The 19719-nt window shown below is 35.5% G+C and overlaps 2 protein-coding genes across 7 annotated transcripts in view; both read left to right on the top strand.

Annotated features, from left to right (window-relative positions):
* FMN2 (formin 2) overlaps nt 1-19719 on the top strand; it is a 159693-nt gene that overhangs the window by 64761 nt on the left and 75213 nt on the right. For all 5 annotated transcript variants that reach the window (XM_039388766.1, XM_039388773.1, XM_039388771.1 and 2 more), the window contains one exon: nt 3470-3557. In XM_039388766.1, coding sequence (XP_039244700.1) covers nt 3470-3557 — 88 coding nt within the window. The remainder of the gene's footprint in view (nt 1-3469; nt 3558-19719) is intronic.
* On the top strand, nt 11954-15260 carry LOC120324745. Of its 2 annotated transcripts, none has more exons than XM_039388783.1 (2): nt 11954-11987; nt 12352-13451. In XM_039388783.1, the coding sequence occupies exon 2, from the start codon at nt 12419-12421 to the stop codon at nt 13040-13042; it is 624 nt and encodes a 207-aa protein (XP_039244717.1). In that variant the 5' UTR covers nt 11954-11987; nt 12352-12418; the 3' UTR covers nt 13043-13451. The 2 variants fall into 2 exon arrangements, with proteins under 2 accessions (XP_039244717.1, XP_039244719.1); XM_039388785.1 differs by lacking the exon at nt 11954-11987 and adding an exon at nt 14659-15260 and having other exon boundaries at nt 12258-13002.

Below are 19719 nucleotides of genomic sequence, written 5' to 3'. Positions count from 1 at the left end.
CCATGAGAAGTGGGAAATTCCCAAGAACAGGCTCTAGCTCATTCTTGCTCTTCGGGTTTCCAAGAGAGAATAGTGTAGTTCTGCTTCCTTTGGAAAGGAAGTTTGGTCCTAGGTAGGTTCACACCTGAATGCAGTTGCAACATTGTTTTGGGGAAGACCACTTGATAAAGCTATTCTATTCTCAGTTTTCTTCTTTTGATTTGTTTTATTCCTGGACAACATCAGTTCCATTTCTACTTTGTTTTTGCAGAATATGAGTGACAAGAAATATAGACACTCCAGATGAGCTCTTGCTAGTTTGTGGGACTTTTGCAATGGATTTGCGTTTGATTTTTAATTCACTTTGTTTGTCAGCTTTGGGATAGTTTTCTTGTTCAAAATAAAGGCAACAAAGGACTCTCCTTTTATGTTGACACCATCAAGCTTAAGTTATACTATTAATATGAGATGTTTCAGACGAGCAATAAGGATGAGAGCTAGTATCAACAGTTTCCCCAACACCTTCCATACTGACTTCATTTTTTTTGGTGTTGTTTGAGTATACAGCTTTAATGAGAAGTTTTTGGTTTTTGAACTTTTGTTATGTAAAATACCTCATTGTTTCTTTGTGTTGCTCTGCCTTTTCTGCAGGTATGGTTTGGTAGCAGCACCAGTTAAAGAGATTCTGGTTTTTGTAAATTTTGTATGCACTTTTCTTTTCCTGCTAGAATACAAGATACTTGTTTCATTGTTAATAAAGACATACTTTGTAATGTAGTGGTTAGGAAGATCTGATCCCTACCTTGCTACCCAAGATCTACTTTATTTTGTAAACTTTTATAACTGCAAAAAGTAAACCGATAGCACCTTCTTTTTACAACAAAAAAATCTCATAATCTTTGACCCAGCTTTATCTGAGTTCCAGGCTTAAATGAAATTTATGTTCCATTTAAAAAACATTTAGAGGGATGATAGCCTATTAGAAGGCTAGTGCAGGATATCCTGATTATATTTTTCTGAATTACGTTAGTTTCCTCTTTGAATTCAGAAAAATATGACTATCCTATCCTATATCAGTCCATTCAACTTCAATTTTAAATTCCTAATAGCATATTACATGGATTAGACAATTGCGTAGGAATTTCTTGTTAATTTCTGACAGATGGTGTCAATAGCTATGACTTGAATTTAGGTCTTTAATCTTGTTAACATCAGTTATGACACACTTTTTTTCTAATGTTATAATTTTCAGTTAATGAGCGGTAGTTTTACTGTTGTGGCATTCCACCCCAAAAGGGAAGGCAACATGCAGGTGCACAGATGCTGGTGGTCAAAAAGGAATTACAAAAGTCAGTAGGTCTGCAAAAGTTTATGAAGTTTTATTAGTAAATTACACACTTGTCATTGAAAGTGGTATGTTTGTCCCTTATTTTTAGTATAAGCACAGTGATGGGTTTTGAATAAAGGGGTAGGGTGAAAGAGAAGAGACTGAGAGAGATTAAAGAGAGAGAAAGAGGAAGAAAGAAAGATCACCAGTTCTTGCTCCAGTGTCCACCCCGATAACGGGGTATCCGGGCTCCTGAGGCACGTGCATCTGAGCTTTGTGGGTGTACCTATTTATAGATAAGTTTTCCCTGCTCTAAAGATAAGTTTCTTGCTTTCTATGCAAATTAGTTATCATACACAGTGCATCCTTCTAGACCTTTCTGGAAATGGGTCAAAGGGTTTCTAGGGTCTTTGGTCATTTTGATCTCCCACTACTGGTTCGGCTTTTTGGTTCATGCCCTTTCCTTGACCTCATTCTTGTGTTTTCGCTGTACTGCGTTGTGCTTATCTCCAGGAGCCAGAACAAGGACGTTTGTTCCAGAAAACTGGTGCCCTACCTCCGTATGGTTCCCTTCTCTAGCCACATCCTGTTACTTCTCACAGGGTGTTATTACCACACACAGCTATCCAGCTATTGGTGTTTGAGAAATATACCCCTTATCTCCTGGGCTTCTACAGCTGTATTTTCACTTCACTGTAGCTAGTTTGGCATGTATGAGGAAAAGAGATGAAATATCTTCATAATCAATGGTTATGAAGGTTTAAGAGAGGAAAAACTAAAATAAAACAATTGGCCAGCTAACCAAATCCTCAGAAAACCTATACTGTAAGAACTGTGAGTTTCTCAAGTTTCCTTTCCCAAGCAACTCCAGGGGCATGGTTCTGGGTCAGGCTTTTTCTTCTCTTCTACTGCTCGAACATCAGTGTACAAACCTGTGTCTAAAAATTTAAGTGAATCAAAGCTGGCAATGAATCAGTGAATCACAGGGCAAATATCTTCTAGGCAGTCTTCTGTTTTTTTAAGACGTGAATTGGATCATGACAATTCTTTACTCTGGATAAATTAATTCTACTTTTCTTAATCTCTTTCTACTAATTATTTCTAAATAATTCTGTCAGTGGGACTGTAGATAATGCAGCCTGTTGATGCTAAGATAGAAACTGTGTAACTTGAAAAAGTATGTGTGTGCTTCCTGACTGCAATAAAAAAGAACTTGAACTTACAGTTCTAATTGTCTGGCTTTTCTTTTTTCCTCCAAGTTACTCACAAAGGTTTTCTTCAGTGTATTTAGTATGGTGTTAAACTCAGCACCCAAGTAGATTAAATATTAACCTCTTCCTTCTACGTAATGGTTGTATCCATACATTGAAAAGTACTTCATCTTGAATCACGTCATTTTACAGATAAGAGCCCTTTTCTGGCATTACTTGCTTATCAACAATGATATAAAATTTACATCAAGTTTAATTCAAACAGCTTAGAGCTGTATGGAAGACAGTCTGTGAATTAATTATTGCTTTTACGCTTGCAAAACCAACATGTACAAAAGTCTATTTTGATTGTTGATTTTAACTCCCTAGAGCAAGACCTTTTGATGGCTTGATTGTTTTGTATTTTTTTAATTTGGAAACAAATAAGCTTTATGACCTTTTATATTACTTTAAGTGATCAAAGAAAACCCCAATGTGTACGTGGTTATTTTGATTTTTAAATAAAATTCATATTGGCGCCTACTACGTCAAACATTCAAATAAAATACAAATTCTCACAGTTTTAACTTACATCAAAGATGGAAATCATTGTGTGGTTTTGGAAACCAAAGCAATTCTAAGATAGACACAGTTGGAATTTTTTTTATTTGACAGTGTGTTTCATACACTTAGTAACATCAGTGTGAAGTTGAAAGTGTGTGTTCTAATGAAGGAGGAAGACTAAGGGAACCTTTATAGTGACACTTTAGGATTAAATTCAGCTAAGTGATACAGTTACTTACACCTTTAATGAGTTATTATACAGCAGAAGAAAACTTTAAAAACAATAAAATTCCTCATTTTTAGATTTGTATATTACAAAGTACTGTTTCTTGAATTTGTTGTTAGTAATGCAAAATATCTTGTACATTTTTCTGCAGATCGGTGATAATAGTTGGGTTTCTTTTGGCAGGTTGTCAAGTTGTTAAGTAACAAAAGATCTCAAGCTGTTGGAATATTAATGTCTAGCCTTCATTTAGACATGAGGGACATTCAGCATGGTAAGTGAAATAACTATTGCTAATTCTCAGATCACATAATTGATAATCTGGAAGTGGTAATTATTTATATCTTTTGATATGTAAAATAAATTAATATGAGGCCTTTTATACACTCATTTTTTTTCTGAAAACAGTTTTCTCTGACATTTATTTTCTCCTTTCAGCATCAGTTATATAAGTGGTATATAACATAGACACTTTGAATTTTGGTCTTTCTGAGGAAGAAAGAGTGATATGTTGCTTATTTTAATTCAGATAGCCTTGGGACATATCCAGAAAACTGAATTATAATGTTTAATTTATTTGCTTTATAAAATAGTTTCTATATTTAGTCTAGCACAAACTGTGGAGTTCTTTCATCTTCAACAACATTTTTTATTAAGCAAGATCTTTTGGGGGAGTGTAATAGTTTTCACATTTATGCTAAGAGACAGTAGTGCAAAAAGGTGAAAAGTGGAATTGCATTTATATTCAGAGCATCCCTTATGTTTCCCATAGGCTTTGGATAGATTTGAAGCAGATTGAATTATCCTGTGAAGTGCCAGCCTATCTATTAAATAAATGTGGTTTCAAGTATAACACAGACTTCATAAATCACAAAAACATCTTGTGAACTTTCTAGGCAACATATTTACAGCCATGCGTTCAGTTTACTGTGATTTGCTTATTTTGTGAAATTATTCATAAATAGAGTAAATTTGAGAGCACTCTGTCAGCTAGTGAGTAACTCTTAATCACAGTTTTAAGTTTTTATTAAACTGTTTTGATGGTTACTAGACTTCCTCAAGCTGAAGCACTTAAGATGGTAGTCATAGAGCAAGGCGCCAGTACTGGCGCCAAGAAGTACTTGGTATTTCCAAAGCTGGCAGATGTAGTTCAGTTAAGTCATAGAGCAAAATCTGAAAACAATGATATGGTCCTTTCCTTCAGTCAAATATTCAGCTCGGTTTCAGTTAATAATGAAAACCTTATGAAAAAAAGGAGTCCGCCTAACATCTGTGTCTGTGGTAAAGCCAACACAAGTTCATTGAAAATTTGCTTGCTTAACATGCAACACTAACAATAACATGGCATGAATGTCAGTAGTTGAAGGGGTCAAACAATATTATGCTTAACCTTTATCCTATTACAGTATTAAGCACACATGATCATCTAAGAGCTGTGTGCAGATTTTGTATGTTCCTCTTTCAATAGCTGTTTTCTAAAACCAAAAGTCTTTGCAAAGGGGAATTTAATAATTCTCTTATTCCCTTGCTGTGCAGAAGTGATTGAACAAACATGAGAAAACTTTTGTCTGGTGGCAGAATTTGGGGAAATGATTGGAAGATCCTGGTGCTAAATTTTTTTTTTTAAAGACCATAAAATAGGCATGGAGGAAAAGTGATGAGGAGCAGGAAAGAAATTTGCGTGGTGGGGGCAAGGAAAATAGAGATCTCACCAAAAAGTGTTTCTGGCATCAGTCACTCCATGCAGAGCCCTCTGAGTGATCTAACTATAGAGCCCATGCAGAAATTATAGTATCACAATCCCAAGTGATTGAACCTATACCTTTATGTGGGCGCTATTTTTACTTCCTTGTTAAAAAGGTTTTACATGTTTTTGAGTGTTACAGCGTATTGGTTTGTCTGCTGCAGTTCAAATCTACTAACAAGAAGGTGCTATCAAAAATTCAGATAATGATAAAGAGTGCCTCTGCTAGCAAAAAAAATCAGTTGATATACTTGCGTGTTTATACACTAATATTTCAGTTGTATGAAAATGACTACAGAAAAAAAGGAATAAATGTTGTTTGTCCCATGACCCAGGGTTTTAGTAGTGGTCTTTAGTTTTTGCCATCCTTAATGTATAGGGACATGTACATTTACACACATCTCACTCAGTACAGTACAAGCAATGGTTTTTCATAAATTTGAAATGCAGTCAAATGAAACTTCTCCCTGCCCCCCTCCAGACACCCCCAATTTGTGGCACTAAGCAACTTTCTTTATGGGCTGTCTTATAAATATTCTCTATATTAAACACAAAGCATATCTCTGGTCTGCACTGTTCATGCAAGTTGCAGAAGAACTGGGTTTTGGTTTTGTTGGTTTTCTGTTGTTTGTTTGTTTGTTTGTTTTTACTGGCCAGAAAAAAATCCAGAAGAGAGAGAAACTTTCAATGCAGTGTGATATTCCATTTCTTGGTTTGTGTGTTATTGTGAGGGTTTTTTTCTAGTTCTTTAGAAATATTTTAAAATGGTACATGAACAGAAGGGAAACAAATTTTGCTGGGTACTAATTCACCTAATAAATTTAGGATTTCAAGTTTTAAATCGTATTGTGTTTAGATGAAGATCTTAAAATTTTAAGTTGAGACCTGGTCAAATGTTGATTTAATGTTCTGTAAATTTTCTGTTGTTTGGTTAGTGGTTTTGGTGTATTTTTATTTGCTTTTTAAGATACAAAACAATGACGAACTATTGTCTGTAAGAAATAATCCTTGATGAAAGACTGTTTTGAAATCTTGAACATGTGCATCATTTAAGATATTTTCTTAACTAATCTTGAACACTCAGCTACTTCTTCATGCATGTGTGATCAGATGGCATTTCATGAAATATCTCATAATATTGAAATACATCCTAAATAGATTTCTTCAATGATATCCTTTTTAAGTGTCTGCTTGTAGAATTTCATTTGTCTGCTTCCTGCTTTGAAAATAGGTTTAGTAAGACAAACTCCCAGACCCTGTCTGCTCTTAAAATATTTTTAAAGTGTGAAAGAAGTAATAATCAGAGCACATTTTTTCTGAACTCTAGTATGTCTTCTAGTAGTGCTTTAAGGTAGGGTAGATTAATTTTTGTTGTTATGGGTTGTTTTTTTTTAGTAGATTCTAATTGCTAACAGAACTCCCACTTTATGCAGTAAAGGCTAGAACTGTAAGAAATGTTGGTCTCTTTAGTCGCAGTGCTATTTCTATGTTATTAGTACAAAAATGAGTCTTCGTGGTTTCTCTGATTTCACACAAGGTTTTACTGATGCATATTTTTTTGCAGTCATCTATCAACTGTGCAAAACACTTTATCCAGGCGTTTTGCTTGCTTTTGTATTTTCACTGTACCGCAAATATCCTTTATCCAGTATTGTATTCCCACTGGAGATATTGCTGTATTTGGCTGCATGATATGGCCAAAGTTTGAGAAATGCCAAACAAGCACTTCTTTCATATTTTTCCTTTATAGTTCAGATTTTCTTCTTAGAGAAAAGACTTGAGTTTTAACATTAATCTTTTAGGTTTTTTCATAATATTTCAGAGATGCAATTATGCATAAATTAGAGGTCCAAAAAGATTCCAGTTAATTTCTTAGAGCAATCTATGATGAACATCCTATATAGTAAAATATAAATACATGTTAAGCCTGTGTCTGTGTTTAGGGACCATGTCTTGTAAATAAGATATCTCTTTTTGTTCAAGTTGTCTGTCAGCACTTGAAATGGAACAACTGTTTGAAATTGTAACTATTTTGCAGAAAATAGGACTGTCAGGAACTTTTCCAGTCCCCTTGCTTATACAGTTTATTCTCCTCCGTGTTTACAGCTCTCATTAAGTGCTGTAAGAATAGCAAAAACTTCTTCTCTGTGTGTGTAAAAATAGAAGGAAAAAATGAAACCGAAGATGTCAGCCAAGAAAAAAACCAAATTTTGCATTTCAGGCAGCTAGATATTACATTTATTACACATTGAGATTTGTATCTAGGAGTTATTTCCTATATGGAAATTAAGCTCTGCTTCACCAAAATCATCATCTTAATTCTGAGCATGCCTTGCAAATGTTGAAAGTAAAAGTCTGTCAAAAATGACATATGCATTTCTCTGTCTTTTGAAGTTGTCTGTAAACGTTTCCAGTTCAGAAAGTTTCTTTTAACAGGGTTTGTCATTTCAGGCATTGTATTGCTGCAATACTCTAACTATATTTCTGTAGGGTTTTGCATACCACATTGTGATTGCCCTGGCTCTGTTGGAAATAGTTTGAAGATTTCTGCCTCTGAATTTTGGACCACCTTCTCATATCCTTATTTAATAAGTAATTTTTCCCCCCCTCTCTGAGATACTGGTAATCTGCAGAATTTGATGGAGCTACCTGTCCCACTCTAATAACTGTGGTGGGGGGAGGGAGGAAAGGAAGGCTTTTTATTACAACCCTCAACTCGTTGGTCAGTGGTACTAGAAAAGGAGATTATATATAAGAATGTAATAGGGAACATAGTAGTAGGGAACAAAGTGTAGGCATATTGACCTAACAGCTGGTAAAGACTAACACTGTAATTGGGATTAGAGATTATTTTACTGGAAGTTGTGTCTGTGGCAAAGTTTGTTCTGCATACAGCAGTACAACTTTGAACAGTAAAGGTATCTTCTGCCCTGAATTCAAGACAGATGTGCAGGAAGTGAACATACTTTAAATGTTAGTAAGAAAAATAAATGTTTATTCTTTAGTATTTAGCTATTAGTGACAAAAGAACATGAGAAAGTCTTGGTTTTGTTTTCTTACTTGACAGCTCACACTGACACATAGAAATGATGAGCAAGAATAGACTTTGTCAAAGGTTTAACTAAACGATTTCACTTGAGAAAGATGATAAAATGTCTCTTACGCTGCATTATTTCAGTGTTCTGTGCAGGAATTATTCCCGCATTGAATTGTCATGTAGTCTAGGTTCATGAGATGCTCTACATGGAAAGCAATCCAGAAAGAATGACTCAATATCTGGAAAATAAGACTCAAGATTAGTTTATTTTATGGAAAGTCCAGGGGTGATCTGAGCATTATTTATCCTAACAACAATATATGTGCGTAAGCACAATCATTTGAATGTCATTATACCCATTCTTGACAAATATTTCAGTATCTTCCCAAATTACATTTTACGGTTTAAACAAGTTATAGGAACAAAACAATAGAAGATTAGATCAAGTTTTTAGGCCACCGTTATACTAGAAAGGAATCCTAGTTTTAAGATTGCTTTAGAATTTCCCAAAATCATTATTTCTGTCCATTTAAGTTATGGAAAAAAATGTTGGCTGTAGGAAGATACACAGAAGGTTTTTTTCTGTCACATGGCAAGTCTGTCATTATTTATTAAATGAATAATCCATAGAGTGATTGCAGTCAGTGCAGGTTCATTATAAAGTATGAAACTTTACCTGTTACTTCTGGTTTATTAGTAGAGAATTTAAATTCTCTAAATGTTTCTTTTTTTTTTTCTTAATCAAATATTGTGCATGCAGACAAACAAAAATTTAAAAGAATATGGTTTAAGCTGCCCCCCAGTAGCCTTTCCAACATCTATTTAGATTCTTCTGAGACATCTCCAAGTAAAGATTGGTTTGGTTCTGCATTTTTCAGTCTTGTGAACTACCACTTCCTCAAAACTTCACACCATAATTCTCAGTCTTGTTCCTCTATTTCTTCTTGGCTTTATGCTCCCATATTCATTACATTATGCCTGCTGTTAGGTTGTATGCTTATGAGTTTTATTTGCTTATAATTACTTTACAAGCTCCTATTGGGAAATTATTGGTAAGGAAAACAATGGAATACAGAAAATTGCTTCTATAAAAGACAGACCAGAGTTAAATTAGAGTGCCACACATATGTATTGCTGCAGATGTTTTTGTTGCTCTGATGCTGTCAGTATGCCCACTATGTTCTGTATTGAGCAGTGAGTTTGAGGCCCTAGTCTGGCCACTCCTGCCAGATGCAGTTAGGGGGGAAGGACAACAAAGGTTCTTGGAGTCAGGTGTGATTTCCAATGGATGTGGCATAAACCGCTGAGCTGTGAGTAAAGGCCCTGAAAGCTTGCCCTTAGTATTTAAAGTCTTCTTTCTATATTCTGAGATTTTCTGAAGTTTAGTTCACAGTGACCAGAGGCCAATAAAGCAATAGCAGCAGTTGTTAAGGGGAAAATACAGTCATGGTTATAATTTTCTTTTAATATATGTGCAATACATCAAGATAATGAAGGACAGGAATAATCTTATTGTCAAGAAAGAAACTGAAAGCTTTATGTAATATATCTCTTTGGAATTTACACTTAAAAACAAATGTATAAAATTAAACCATTTTTCTGTAATGTAAAATGCTTTTTAAAGAAGTTAAGTTTTGGGTTTTAAATGAAGAAAATTATATTGAGTTTTTTCACAATATTTGAATCAGCAGAAACTAATTACTCCCACATTGGATAGTTTGGATAATTAAAAATTTTGTTGTTGTTAGGAACATATGAATGTAATTTAATAGAGAAGTTTTGTAAGAAAATGTAACTGCATTGTTTGTCTGTTGTTTCAATTGAAACAGTTTAATTTTTTTCTTGGAAGTCAGATCTAACTTTGAAAATTTGAGAGGAAAGTTTCAGGAAAGTTCTGTTCTCCCCCCCCAAAAAAAAAAGCAGTACTGTTATTTCTCATTTATGTACTGTGTACTCACTCAGAAGAGGGATGATTACAGAATTCTAAGCATAAAAGCAACAAAATGTGTGCTATTAGTATTAGTATCATGTAAAAATCTGGTGCGGGGGAGAAGAAAAAGACCACCTTGTCTCTCTTCCATAGCAAAAATATTTTCCACTGGTCATACTCTTATATGCTGAACTACACAGAGGTTTTAGCATTATTAAAATTAAGAAACACTTATTAATGGACTAAGACCTTCCAATAATGCAGTAACACCTTTTTTTTTTTTTTAAACCGAAAGGTTTAGAAGAAAAGTTTGCTTGCCACAACAATCCACTTGTGATTTATTCATGTGTGTGTTAGGTTTGAATATGTTTGTAGACACAAAAAATTTGTATTTGAAAATTAATGCCACTTACATGTATATAGCTGTTAATCTAATTTAAACACAAGGTATTTGAAATGAGGATTTAAAAAAACTTGCAAGATGAATCCCTTTTTTCTTTTTCTTTTTTTTTTTATATTCACTGTACCTATATCTGTATTTTTCTTACCATTCCTTTTTTAAAACAGCAATTAAAGGTATATATTATCTTTGATCAAATGGAGATCTATCTAGCTTTGTACCTGACGTCCTCTGCAGGTAATCTGAAAATAAAAATAAAAAAGCTAGGCGTGGGCAATGCCCACTCATTATGTAATTTTTATAGGTCTCTATTTAATGTTTTTGAAAGTAGCTCTTTCTTCAAGTTGAAAAGTTTATTTGGAACAACTTTCATACACATTGTATTTTCTTTTGATTTTTCCTTGTCACTAGTCTACAATCCAGGTACTTTCTTCTCTTTGCCAATGAGGTGACTGGCTCTGCACACTGCTTTCAAGATCTATGTGCACCATAGGTCTGTGCCAAGGTATCACATCATCATGTATGTGTTTGTAGTCAGCTTTAAAGTGGTGTTACTATCTGCAGACATTAACACCTCACATTCATTAAACAGCACAGTAACCTGCAGAGTTCATAGTAAGACTTCTTTGCTACAGATTTGTACTTTGAAAACTAATAATTCATTTCTGTATTGATTTACTATTTTTTCGAGCAAGTTTGGTTTGTTTCTTTTTTGGTTGTTTGGTTTTGCTGTTGTTGTTGTTTTTTAACCAAAGCAGACCTTTCCTCTTATACCATCACAGCATAAACTTTTCTGAAGCCTTAGGTGTGTTTTTTACAAACCAGTATCAACCTGATCATTCTTACCTGGGCCTTTGCAGGCACTCCATTAAAGCAGCACTATTTATTTGTTACTTGTGAGTGCTACAAAATTATGTGCTACCTTGCTTTTCCATTACATTGGTTTATCTGTACATTGTTTAAGAAAAGCTGTTCTGGCTTGTAGTTTCCAGCATCCTCCTAAAGTTTTGGGTTGTGTGTTCTGAAATGTCTTCAATTTGAGACAGTGTCCAAAACATATGAGTTGAGAAGTATAGAACTTGTCTGAGAACCTCTTTGACCTTTCCTGTGGTTGTGAATCCTATCACAAATACTTTGTTTAACCTTTTCTGATTCTCTTTCTTTTGTGCTCTTTTTACAGGCAGATTATCTGCATGTTCAGCTGTTTCCTGTCAGGCTTCATACGTCTGATGTCTTTCAAAGCAGTTTCATTACTAGCTTTATGCATTTGGCAAGTAGGGTTTAGACCTTTTTGTTCTTGCCCAATTTACATTGAACTTACAAGACTTTGCTTTTTTATTTTCTTTGGCTGATTTCCAATTTTAAATAATATCTTTTATTTACAGGTGTCCTCTATGCTCTTATACCTAACTATATATGTGGTTTTGAGGAGTAGGAATACTGGGGATGTGAAAAGACAAGGGGGAAAAAGTGGTGCTTTTGAATTTTATCAGTTGACTTTTTTTTTTCTCTGTGCCTCTAAAGAAGAGTCTGTAAGCTTCCTTCTGACCTACAATCTTTTTTTTAGCCTTGAAACAATCTTCTCATTTTAAGGTAATTCCTGCTTATAAAATCTAATTTTACAGTATTACTTCTAAAAATTTTTTTCCCCAGTCCTATAAAGAAATTTCGTTAAAGTCTGGTTTGGTGTCACCAACTCTTTGTACATTATTCAAAAGTAGATCAAGTGTAACTTTGCCTCTTTTGGTGAATCTGCCTAGTTACTTTGAGTTGCTTTTTTACTGTAGTACCCTAAAATTTAGACTGCATGATGGCTCAAAAAATAATATATTAAACCTTCTGCTATTACGTTTTCTACATTGCATATTGCCTTACAACCTTTACTATTTAGAAGTCATTATAAAGATGCTTCTTGAGTGATCTGTAATAGGGCACTAACAGTGTTTTTTCTATTTAGACATGAACTCCCTCAGTAGGGAATGCTGTAGATCTTCTACAACCGATTGCTTTATCTTGACCGGCTAATGCTACCTTCAGTATTCTTCTGCTGTAACTCATTAAGGCACCATGTACAACCTTGCATTATTAGTTGTCACACCGACTATCGTCCTTCTGTTCCACTTGGAATCCACCAGGAAATACAAATCTGCCCTTTGAGGATGTTAGATGCTTGGAAACTACACGGAAACACACCGTACGCACAGGCTGACTTTTATCCGCCGAGCTCTGCTTACCTGGGCCGCCGTGCGGGCTCTCCCCCAGCGGTCCATTCCCGCACGGCTCCCCCTCCACCCCGCGGCGACCTCCGCCTCCCCGGCCGAGCCGCCGCGGCCACGGCCGGCTCTGGGTCCCCGCTCCCGGCAGCAGGTGGCAACAGCGGCCCGCGCTGCCGGGAGCTCCGCGCGCCCTTCCCGGGACACGCCGTCCCGGCTCTCGGCAGAGCGGAGCCGCTGCCCCGCCGCCCGCGCTGCGCCGGGCAGGGCGCTCGACGCTGCGCCTTCGCCCCGGTGTCCCGCTGTGCCTCCCGGTGTGCTCCTCACCCAGTGAATAGCCTCCTTTACAGAATAGCTCCGCGTGTAAGGAAGAGAAAGCATGATGAGAAGATTAGGTACAGTGACTTGCTTGCTGTATCCCTTCATCATCCATGATAGGGGAGGGTAAGAAAGAGTGCCGGGGAAATTACGGTTTTCTACTGCAAAAATGGCGCAACCTTTAGTCTGAGAGGCCACTGTTTCCCATGCTGGAGCCAGTGTATTGGTGTTTCTGTACCTGTCACTTTAAGAGGTACCTGGATTTCTCCTCCTTATTGCTCTTCCTTTTCTTCTGTTATCCGTAGGCAATGAAAGATCAGGGTTATTTCTGTTGTTCTGCTGTTTCACAAGAAACCTCCCCAAGCAATGGGTGTTAGGTTCTGTTTCATTGTAATGCGTTTTCTGATTTTAGTGAAGTTGTGATTGCTTTAGCCACCTAGAGACAAAATATAGCCTGATGTCATTGAACTGAAGTAATACAAAGTGCCTCTGGTAATCTCAAAGTACTCAGTAGGCCAAATCTAGTCATGATACTGAAATAAATACACATATGTGGTTCCAAATAACATTTGATTTTTTTTTTTCTTAGATTTGTATCTATTTTGGTTTTCTGCATACGTGGGCATTTGGTTTTGTTACTATCCCAGCCTTTGTTCCTGGAATTAATACCGGCTTTTGAGAAACACTTTGGAGTGTAAAAAAAAGATGGAACTTAAACCATAAACATGCATCCTTCTGCAATCAGCTATCACAGTATTGTGATTTGAATGAGTAAAGCTGTGTAATTTGTCATCTACCTAGCCAAAAATCTTTTTGCATTATTTTCATAATACCACCACACTTAAAGCATGGACTAAATATCACAAGATCATTACATCACTTTCTTAGCATCTGTAGCTCCTTAGTACTGTAACTTCAGAATATTTGGTGAAAGGCTTAACGTGCCTTAGTACGATTAAATCCCTGGTATCTATCCAGACATCCGACAGGGCACACATGTAGAATACCAGGCTACATCTAAACTGTTCTCTGCTGTGCCAAAAATAAAATTTTAATTTGATTTGGAGAAAAAAATTGAGAGTATGTAATTTTATTTCAGTGAGATACTACCATCTGACAGAAGGAAAGAGAAATTTGCTTTTGAAAGGAAACCTCTCAAATGTTTTGTGTTTGTAATTCTTGACCAAGAAAATTTTTATTTTGAGTTGTGACTGCAACAGTTGCTTTTACAGCAATTACAGGGAAATGGGACCTGCTTTGCCTGATTTTTGAATCCCTGTAAGTTTTCATGTAGTATTTCCTAACTATTTCTACTACTACGGATACCAATATCACACACAACTGGATAGCTTGAACCATAAGCAGGGAAAGCTTGTTTCTGAATAATTATGCGTGTCTTCATGGCGAAAAGAACTTGCAGTACTTTCTGTTGTAAATCATCAAAGGGTAGCAACATTCCATGTAGAATGATTTAGGCTTGGTGATGTTACAGAAGACTAGTAGAGTACTTCAGAGAGACCTAGCGAAGGGCAAACAAGCCGCTCAACTCCAGATTTTTAGAAACAACATTCTAAGCATTTAGTCTGGCTGCTAAATAAGGCAAGTCATGTAATACTGCCTGCTAATTTCTGCCGCAAGCTATTAGTCTGTATAAATATGAACATTTTAGCAGTATAAATGATCTTGAATTCCAGCTGAAATTCTGACCCTTCAACCTTTTGCTTTATTTGAAGTTGCCGATAGTTTTGCCGCTGACTTTGGTGAGTCTAGAATTTCATGGAAATACTTTAAATGATGGAGAAGCCAATATATCCCATGAAACATTGTTCAAAAGGTAAATTTCCCTCACTTTCAGCACTTAAAATGCTGTTTCCATAGTCAGTTTGTCAGATTAATTTACAAGTACCCCTCATTCTTCCCTGCTTTTTGCCTGTGAAATTACAAAACCATCTACTTTCAGATATCTTCTCATGCAGATGTGTAATCAGGTTGCTTCTTAACTTTCTTCTGTAAAAGTTAAATAGATCAAGCAATTCAACAGAAAAACAAGTTCTTGAGGTTATTCTGCTGCCTCCTTTGTTGGTCTTTTTGATATTACACCAATTGTAGCTCTAGTCCAAAGACTGTTTTAACTTCTAGTCACTCTTTGAGAGACAAGGAGTGTTACATTAACCATTGATCATAATTGCAACAAGTACAATCAAAATAGGTCTTAGGACAAGCTTGAGTCTGCTCAGGAAAGGGCAGGTCTCCCATTTGCATTGCCACATGGGTTTCCCTGAGGATTAATCACTATTTTTAGTATCTTTCTTTTCAGTGTTGATAAAGATACAGTTATTTTGCAGTAAGCTGACAGCAGATTGCTATGAAAGTCTAAGATATTCTCCTTTCTGGTATTGTTTCAAGACCAATTAAATTTTCAGATCTATGAGCTAGGCATTTATCAGCTTATTTAGTGCTGACAAGTACTTTAATGTAAGTGTTCTAAATTGCCAACTGGGCACACCTGGAACTCCATTACTATGTACTAACTGTGGGTAAATTGAGAGCAAAAAAAAAAAAAAAGCTATGATCGCAAGTTATCTGTTTAATGTAGAGAATCTATGTTTTGAAAAAAAAATGTGTGTTAGCTATCTGCCCTGATAGCTTTATCAAATTCACTACCAGATGATTCCAAATAAATCTCTTCCTCCTCCTCCTCCTGCTCTTTGTTTATACTTATAATTTAGAATGTGATCCATAAAGCATGAAAGAAAAATCTTCTCTTTGTTTATGGACTGGACTACTCAGAGTTAGCCATGGCTTTGTTTACTGTGAGCTACTCTAATAAAAATAGATAAGATGGAATTAAATCAAAAGTCAGCAAATTTGAATTCTGAAAAAATCCATGCATAATTTAAAGTCTCAATTCATTCAAACCCTGAAGGCTTTTTTGTATTCCAAACAAGCCTTGCTAACACCTTGCAGTTACACTATCACTGGTACAATAATTAGCCTGTGGAATTCCTGGTCTTAATATAATTGAAACAGAGATTGAAAAGTGTTTGAGCCTTTCTGAATCTAAAAGAAAAGTCAAACACTAACATGCAGGAAACCCAAATTTTATGTCACTTGAATCATGAATTTAAAGCTATAAATCATATCTCTCTGCAGGCAGATTGATACACAATGTCAGATCTACTGCATATGTGCCTGTGCAGCTGATGTTTGTACAGTTTGTTTTTATAATGTGCACTGTAAATATATACTGTTACATAAACATCCCCAAAATATATTCCTCCGATTTTATGTTCTAGTAGTCTTCTCACAAAAAAGTTACATACTTGACAGGTATAACAAGTTTCCATTTGAGAACCTCTAAATGAAATGCCTATGCCGTGCTGGACTATCTCAACCAGAAAGTGAAAAAACTTAGTAGAAGCTGCTGATGAAATAAAAGTGAACAGCATTGGGTTTTTTATAGCAGTAATTTAGTTTTCTGCAACAGAATTTCTTACATGTAAAATATATCCATATGTTAATACTAATTTTATATTAAAATCTTGTTCTTGAAACACTTTAAAAATACATGTGAGGGTCAGGAAGTTTGCCTAGTGAACAACAACCCCCTAGTATAGGCATAAAGCACAATTATATTTTTTAACTTATTTAAATGTGCCCTATATCATTTGCATTTTTGTACCATGCTAAGCCTTAATTAGTGTTTTGGGCATTCTCATAGTAATCCTTTTCAGTTTGTTGAAGATCTTGAATCCTGCCTGTCAGTCTTGCTCTTCAAATTCACTTCCCAGTGACCAGCCCTTGGCAGGTTCATTGAGACTGTTTGCTCCTCTATGCACTATAGTTTAAAATAAGCATAATCTGGTAAAATGCCAATCTTTTCTCAATCTCCCTATATCCTACACCCATGTTTTTTTCACCTGCCAAATTCAAACAAATCTTATCTAAACAATTAAGATAAGCATTGAAGTACTCTCTATAGTCAAATCAGCAAACCTCTCAAAACCAGAACTGAAATACAATCTCTCTAAATTAAACAGTCTACAATGGCAATCATGTTTGTATTTAAACATTTTATTCTGAAAGGATTACAGCATTGCTCTCCACGTTTTTTTTCCTGCCTAGACAAGAAGGCGACATACTGAGTCAAACAATATATATGTGTTCTCTATGAACTGAACTTGCACACTCTTTATAAACAAACTGTATAGGTGTATGAAGTTAGACTTCACTTAATCAGTAACTGCTGTCCTTAACATAGTAGGCAATTGTTTGAAATGTTTGTAATGTAACTGTTTATATCAACTATGTTCAGCTATATATAAAATCTAGTGATTTATTTTATTGTATATATGAATATATATTTACATGTATGCAAAAAAACACTTGATACAATTTGTTTATCGGTATACAAATTAGAGAACAGGAATGTTAAGGACAAGTGTCTGAAAATTGAATTGTGTTTATGAGAGAATAATCGTACGAAAGATTCACTCCTTTCAAGGAAGTTTCCTACCTCTGTTACTTCACACTTTGGCAACACATATTCTTGCTTAATTGATTCTTATTTTATTGCTTCCTAGAAATATGAGTGCATATTCTTGAAGGTATTTAAAATTTTTAGGTCCTTTAAAAAAGGCGCAATTGAAAGCAACAGGTCATCTTAATCTATGGCTTCTGCTTGGAAATGTTGTTTACTGTTCTGGTTTCTTACACAAGCTTCAGATCAAGGTGAATTACTGCCACAGTAAAACTGTGTGCAAGCATTCTAAGTGCTGTTTCTTGCCTCTGATCCATGCTGTATATACTTGTGTTGAAGATCCAGTCTCCATTGTGCTTTGTGCACTCAGAGCTTTCATCCTGAGAATGTTAGAGTATTTGCTAATAGATAAACATATCACAAAAGTACTGAGGGCAAGAAGGTAGATAATAATGTGAAATTTTTCATTTATGCTAACTCTACCCAGTGTAGTCATACCCTACCTACCCATTATCAGTGGGGTTTTTGGTTTGCTTGTTTGTGTTTTTCCCCTGCAAGTTGTGCAAGTCCAGATACTCCTGTTTAAAAATTCTTTTATTTCACTTATTTTCTGAGAAAAATTACACAGTCATGACCCTTGTGTGTTTGCTGCAGCTTCCATTAACACAGGGACATTTGGTTTTAGCATTGTTAGGTAAGCACAACATTTATTTCGAAGAGGTCCATTTGGGATTTAGCTTTCTGCATTGGAGATCCACATTACTGTTATGTAAGATAAAGAATAATCCCAAGCAGATAGCAGTACTTGTCAAATTGTTGGAAGTACCACCAATAAAAACATGACCTTGTGAATGTTAGATGAAAGATGCCAATAAATTCACATGGGGGAGGGGGGCTGAAAAAAACAAAAGAAAAAAATCCCCTAACAACAAAAATAGCAAAGGATATGAATTTTTGGAGTTGTGGGTTTACTATGTAACCAATAAAAGACTGCAAGTTTTGCAACTTAGTTTATTTTTAAATATAAATAGTAAGTTGGATGTAAATCTGGGTTTACTTCTCAAGAACCTTGACATTACATCATCATATAATCTTTATAGCAGCTGAGGAAGCCATCGCATTTTAGTCATCTTCTGAGGCTCTCTGGGTTCTTTTATTGATGAGAACATTGAGGCAGATGTTTTTTTCTTTACATCTGAATTGAGCAGTTTGTCTCTCAGTCATTCCAAGGAACCTAGTGAAATTGTCTACATTGAGACCTGTTTTCTGTTTGAATGTGTAGTGTTCTTGGATTTTCCTCTAATGAAGGCTTCCATTTTGTAGTCAGTGAACAAAAAAAAAAATTATCTATTATTTTTCTGTAATTTGTTGTCAGAAACATGAGTTGATCAGCCTATATACTATCTGACTTATTTTTCTTGTATCAGAATTTCCCATTGTTTAAGGTTTTGCCAGTATGTTAGTTCTTGAATGTTGTTGGATTTGGACCACCTGCACTTTACTGCCTGTATATTATTCTTAGAGAAGCTCTTGTTTTTAATTACCTCAGAAATACTACTTCAAGGAAGATCATACAATGTGACACATTGGACCTACTCATCTATTTATGTTCCTCTTTTTCCTTCCAAATATCTTTTTTAGATAATTGAAAATTAATATATATCATAAAATTTGGTTGAATGAATTTTAATGCTACAGGTATGCCCAAAATTATGTAGTAATTTTAAGACTCTGTTTATGTACAGCTTACTATGTTTATATATATTGATATAGGTTCTCAATAACAACAAAGTCCTTTTTTGTTGTAAGACTGGTTGATGCCTTTACTGTTTCTTTCACTCTTCAGCTTGGGGTAATATTCCTGGGATATAGATGGTCTAAGTGTTAACATGGAACAGAATTATTCGGGGATGAAAGTCTGGAAAAAGTACCATGGAAGTTGTAACCTCTCAGTATCCTTTAAGCTTGCTTGTTAGAGTCACGTGATGGGCAAAACAGCTGTGAAAATCCCCAAATCTGTGCCACACACAGAACTGTGTGACCAGAGTACTGTGATTAGTTGCTGTAGAAGTAGGAGGTCTTTTACTCAGTGAAGAAGAATCAGTCTGCCTTTGTATTTTGCTGTACTGACCGCCTGTATGCTGCCATTTGATAGAGAAGATGTGAAGTCTTGCGGAAGTTCTTTATGCGCTTCTGGAGAAAGAGGGCACATGTAAAAGTGAAGAGGGAAAGATGTGCAGGAGGAAAAAGGAATGGCCTCTTAGGGCGACACTGCTTGGTTTTTGGAGAAGTCCATTGAGGTGGAAATAAGCAT

Source organism: Pipra filicauda, unplaced genomic scaffold (genome assembly GCF_003945595.2).
Source record: "Pipra filicauda isolate LSUMZ 115617 unplaced genomic scaffold, ASM394559v2 scaffold122_size2191957_pilon, whole genome shotgun sequence".
Lineage (NCBI taxonomy): Eukaryota > Metazoa > Chordata > Aves > Passeriformes > Pipridae > Pipra > Pipra filicauda.
Note: the sequence above shows the minus strand (reverse complement) of the source record. Positions and strands in the feature narration are given on the sequence as shown.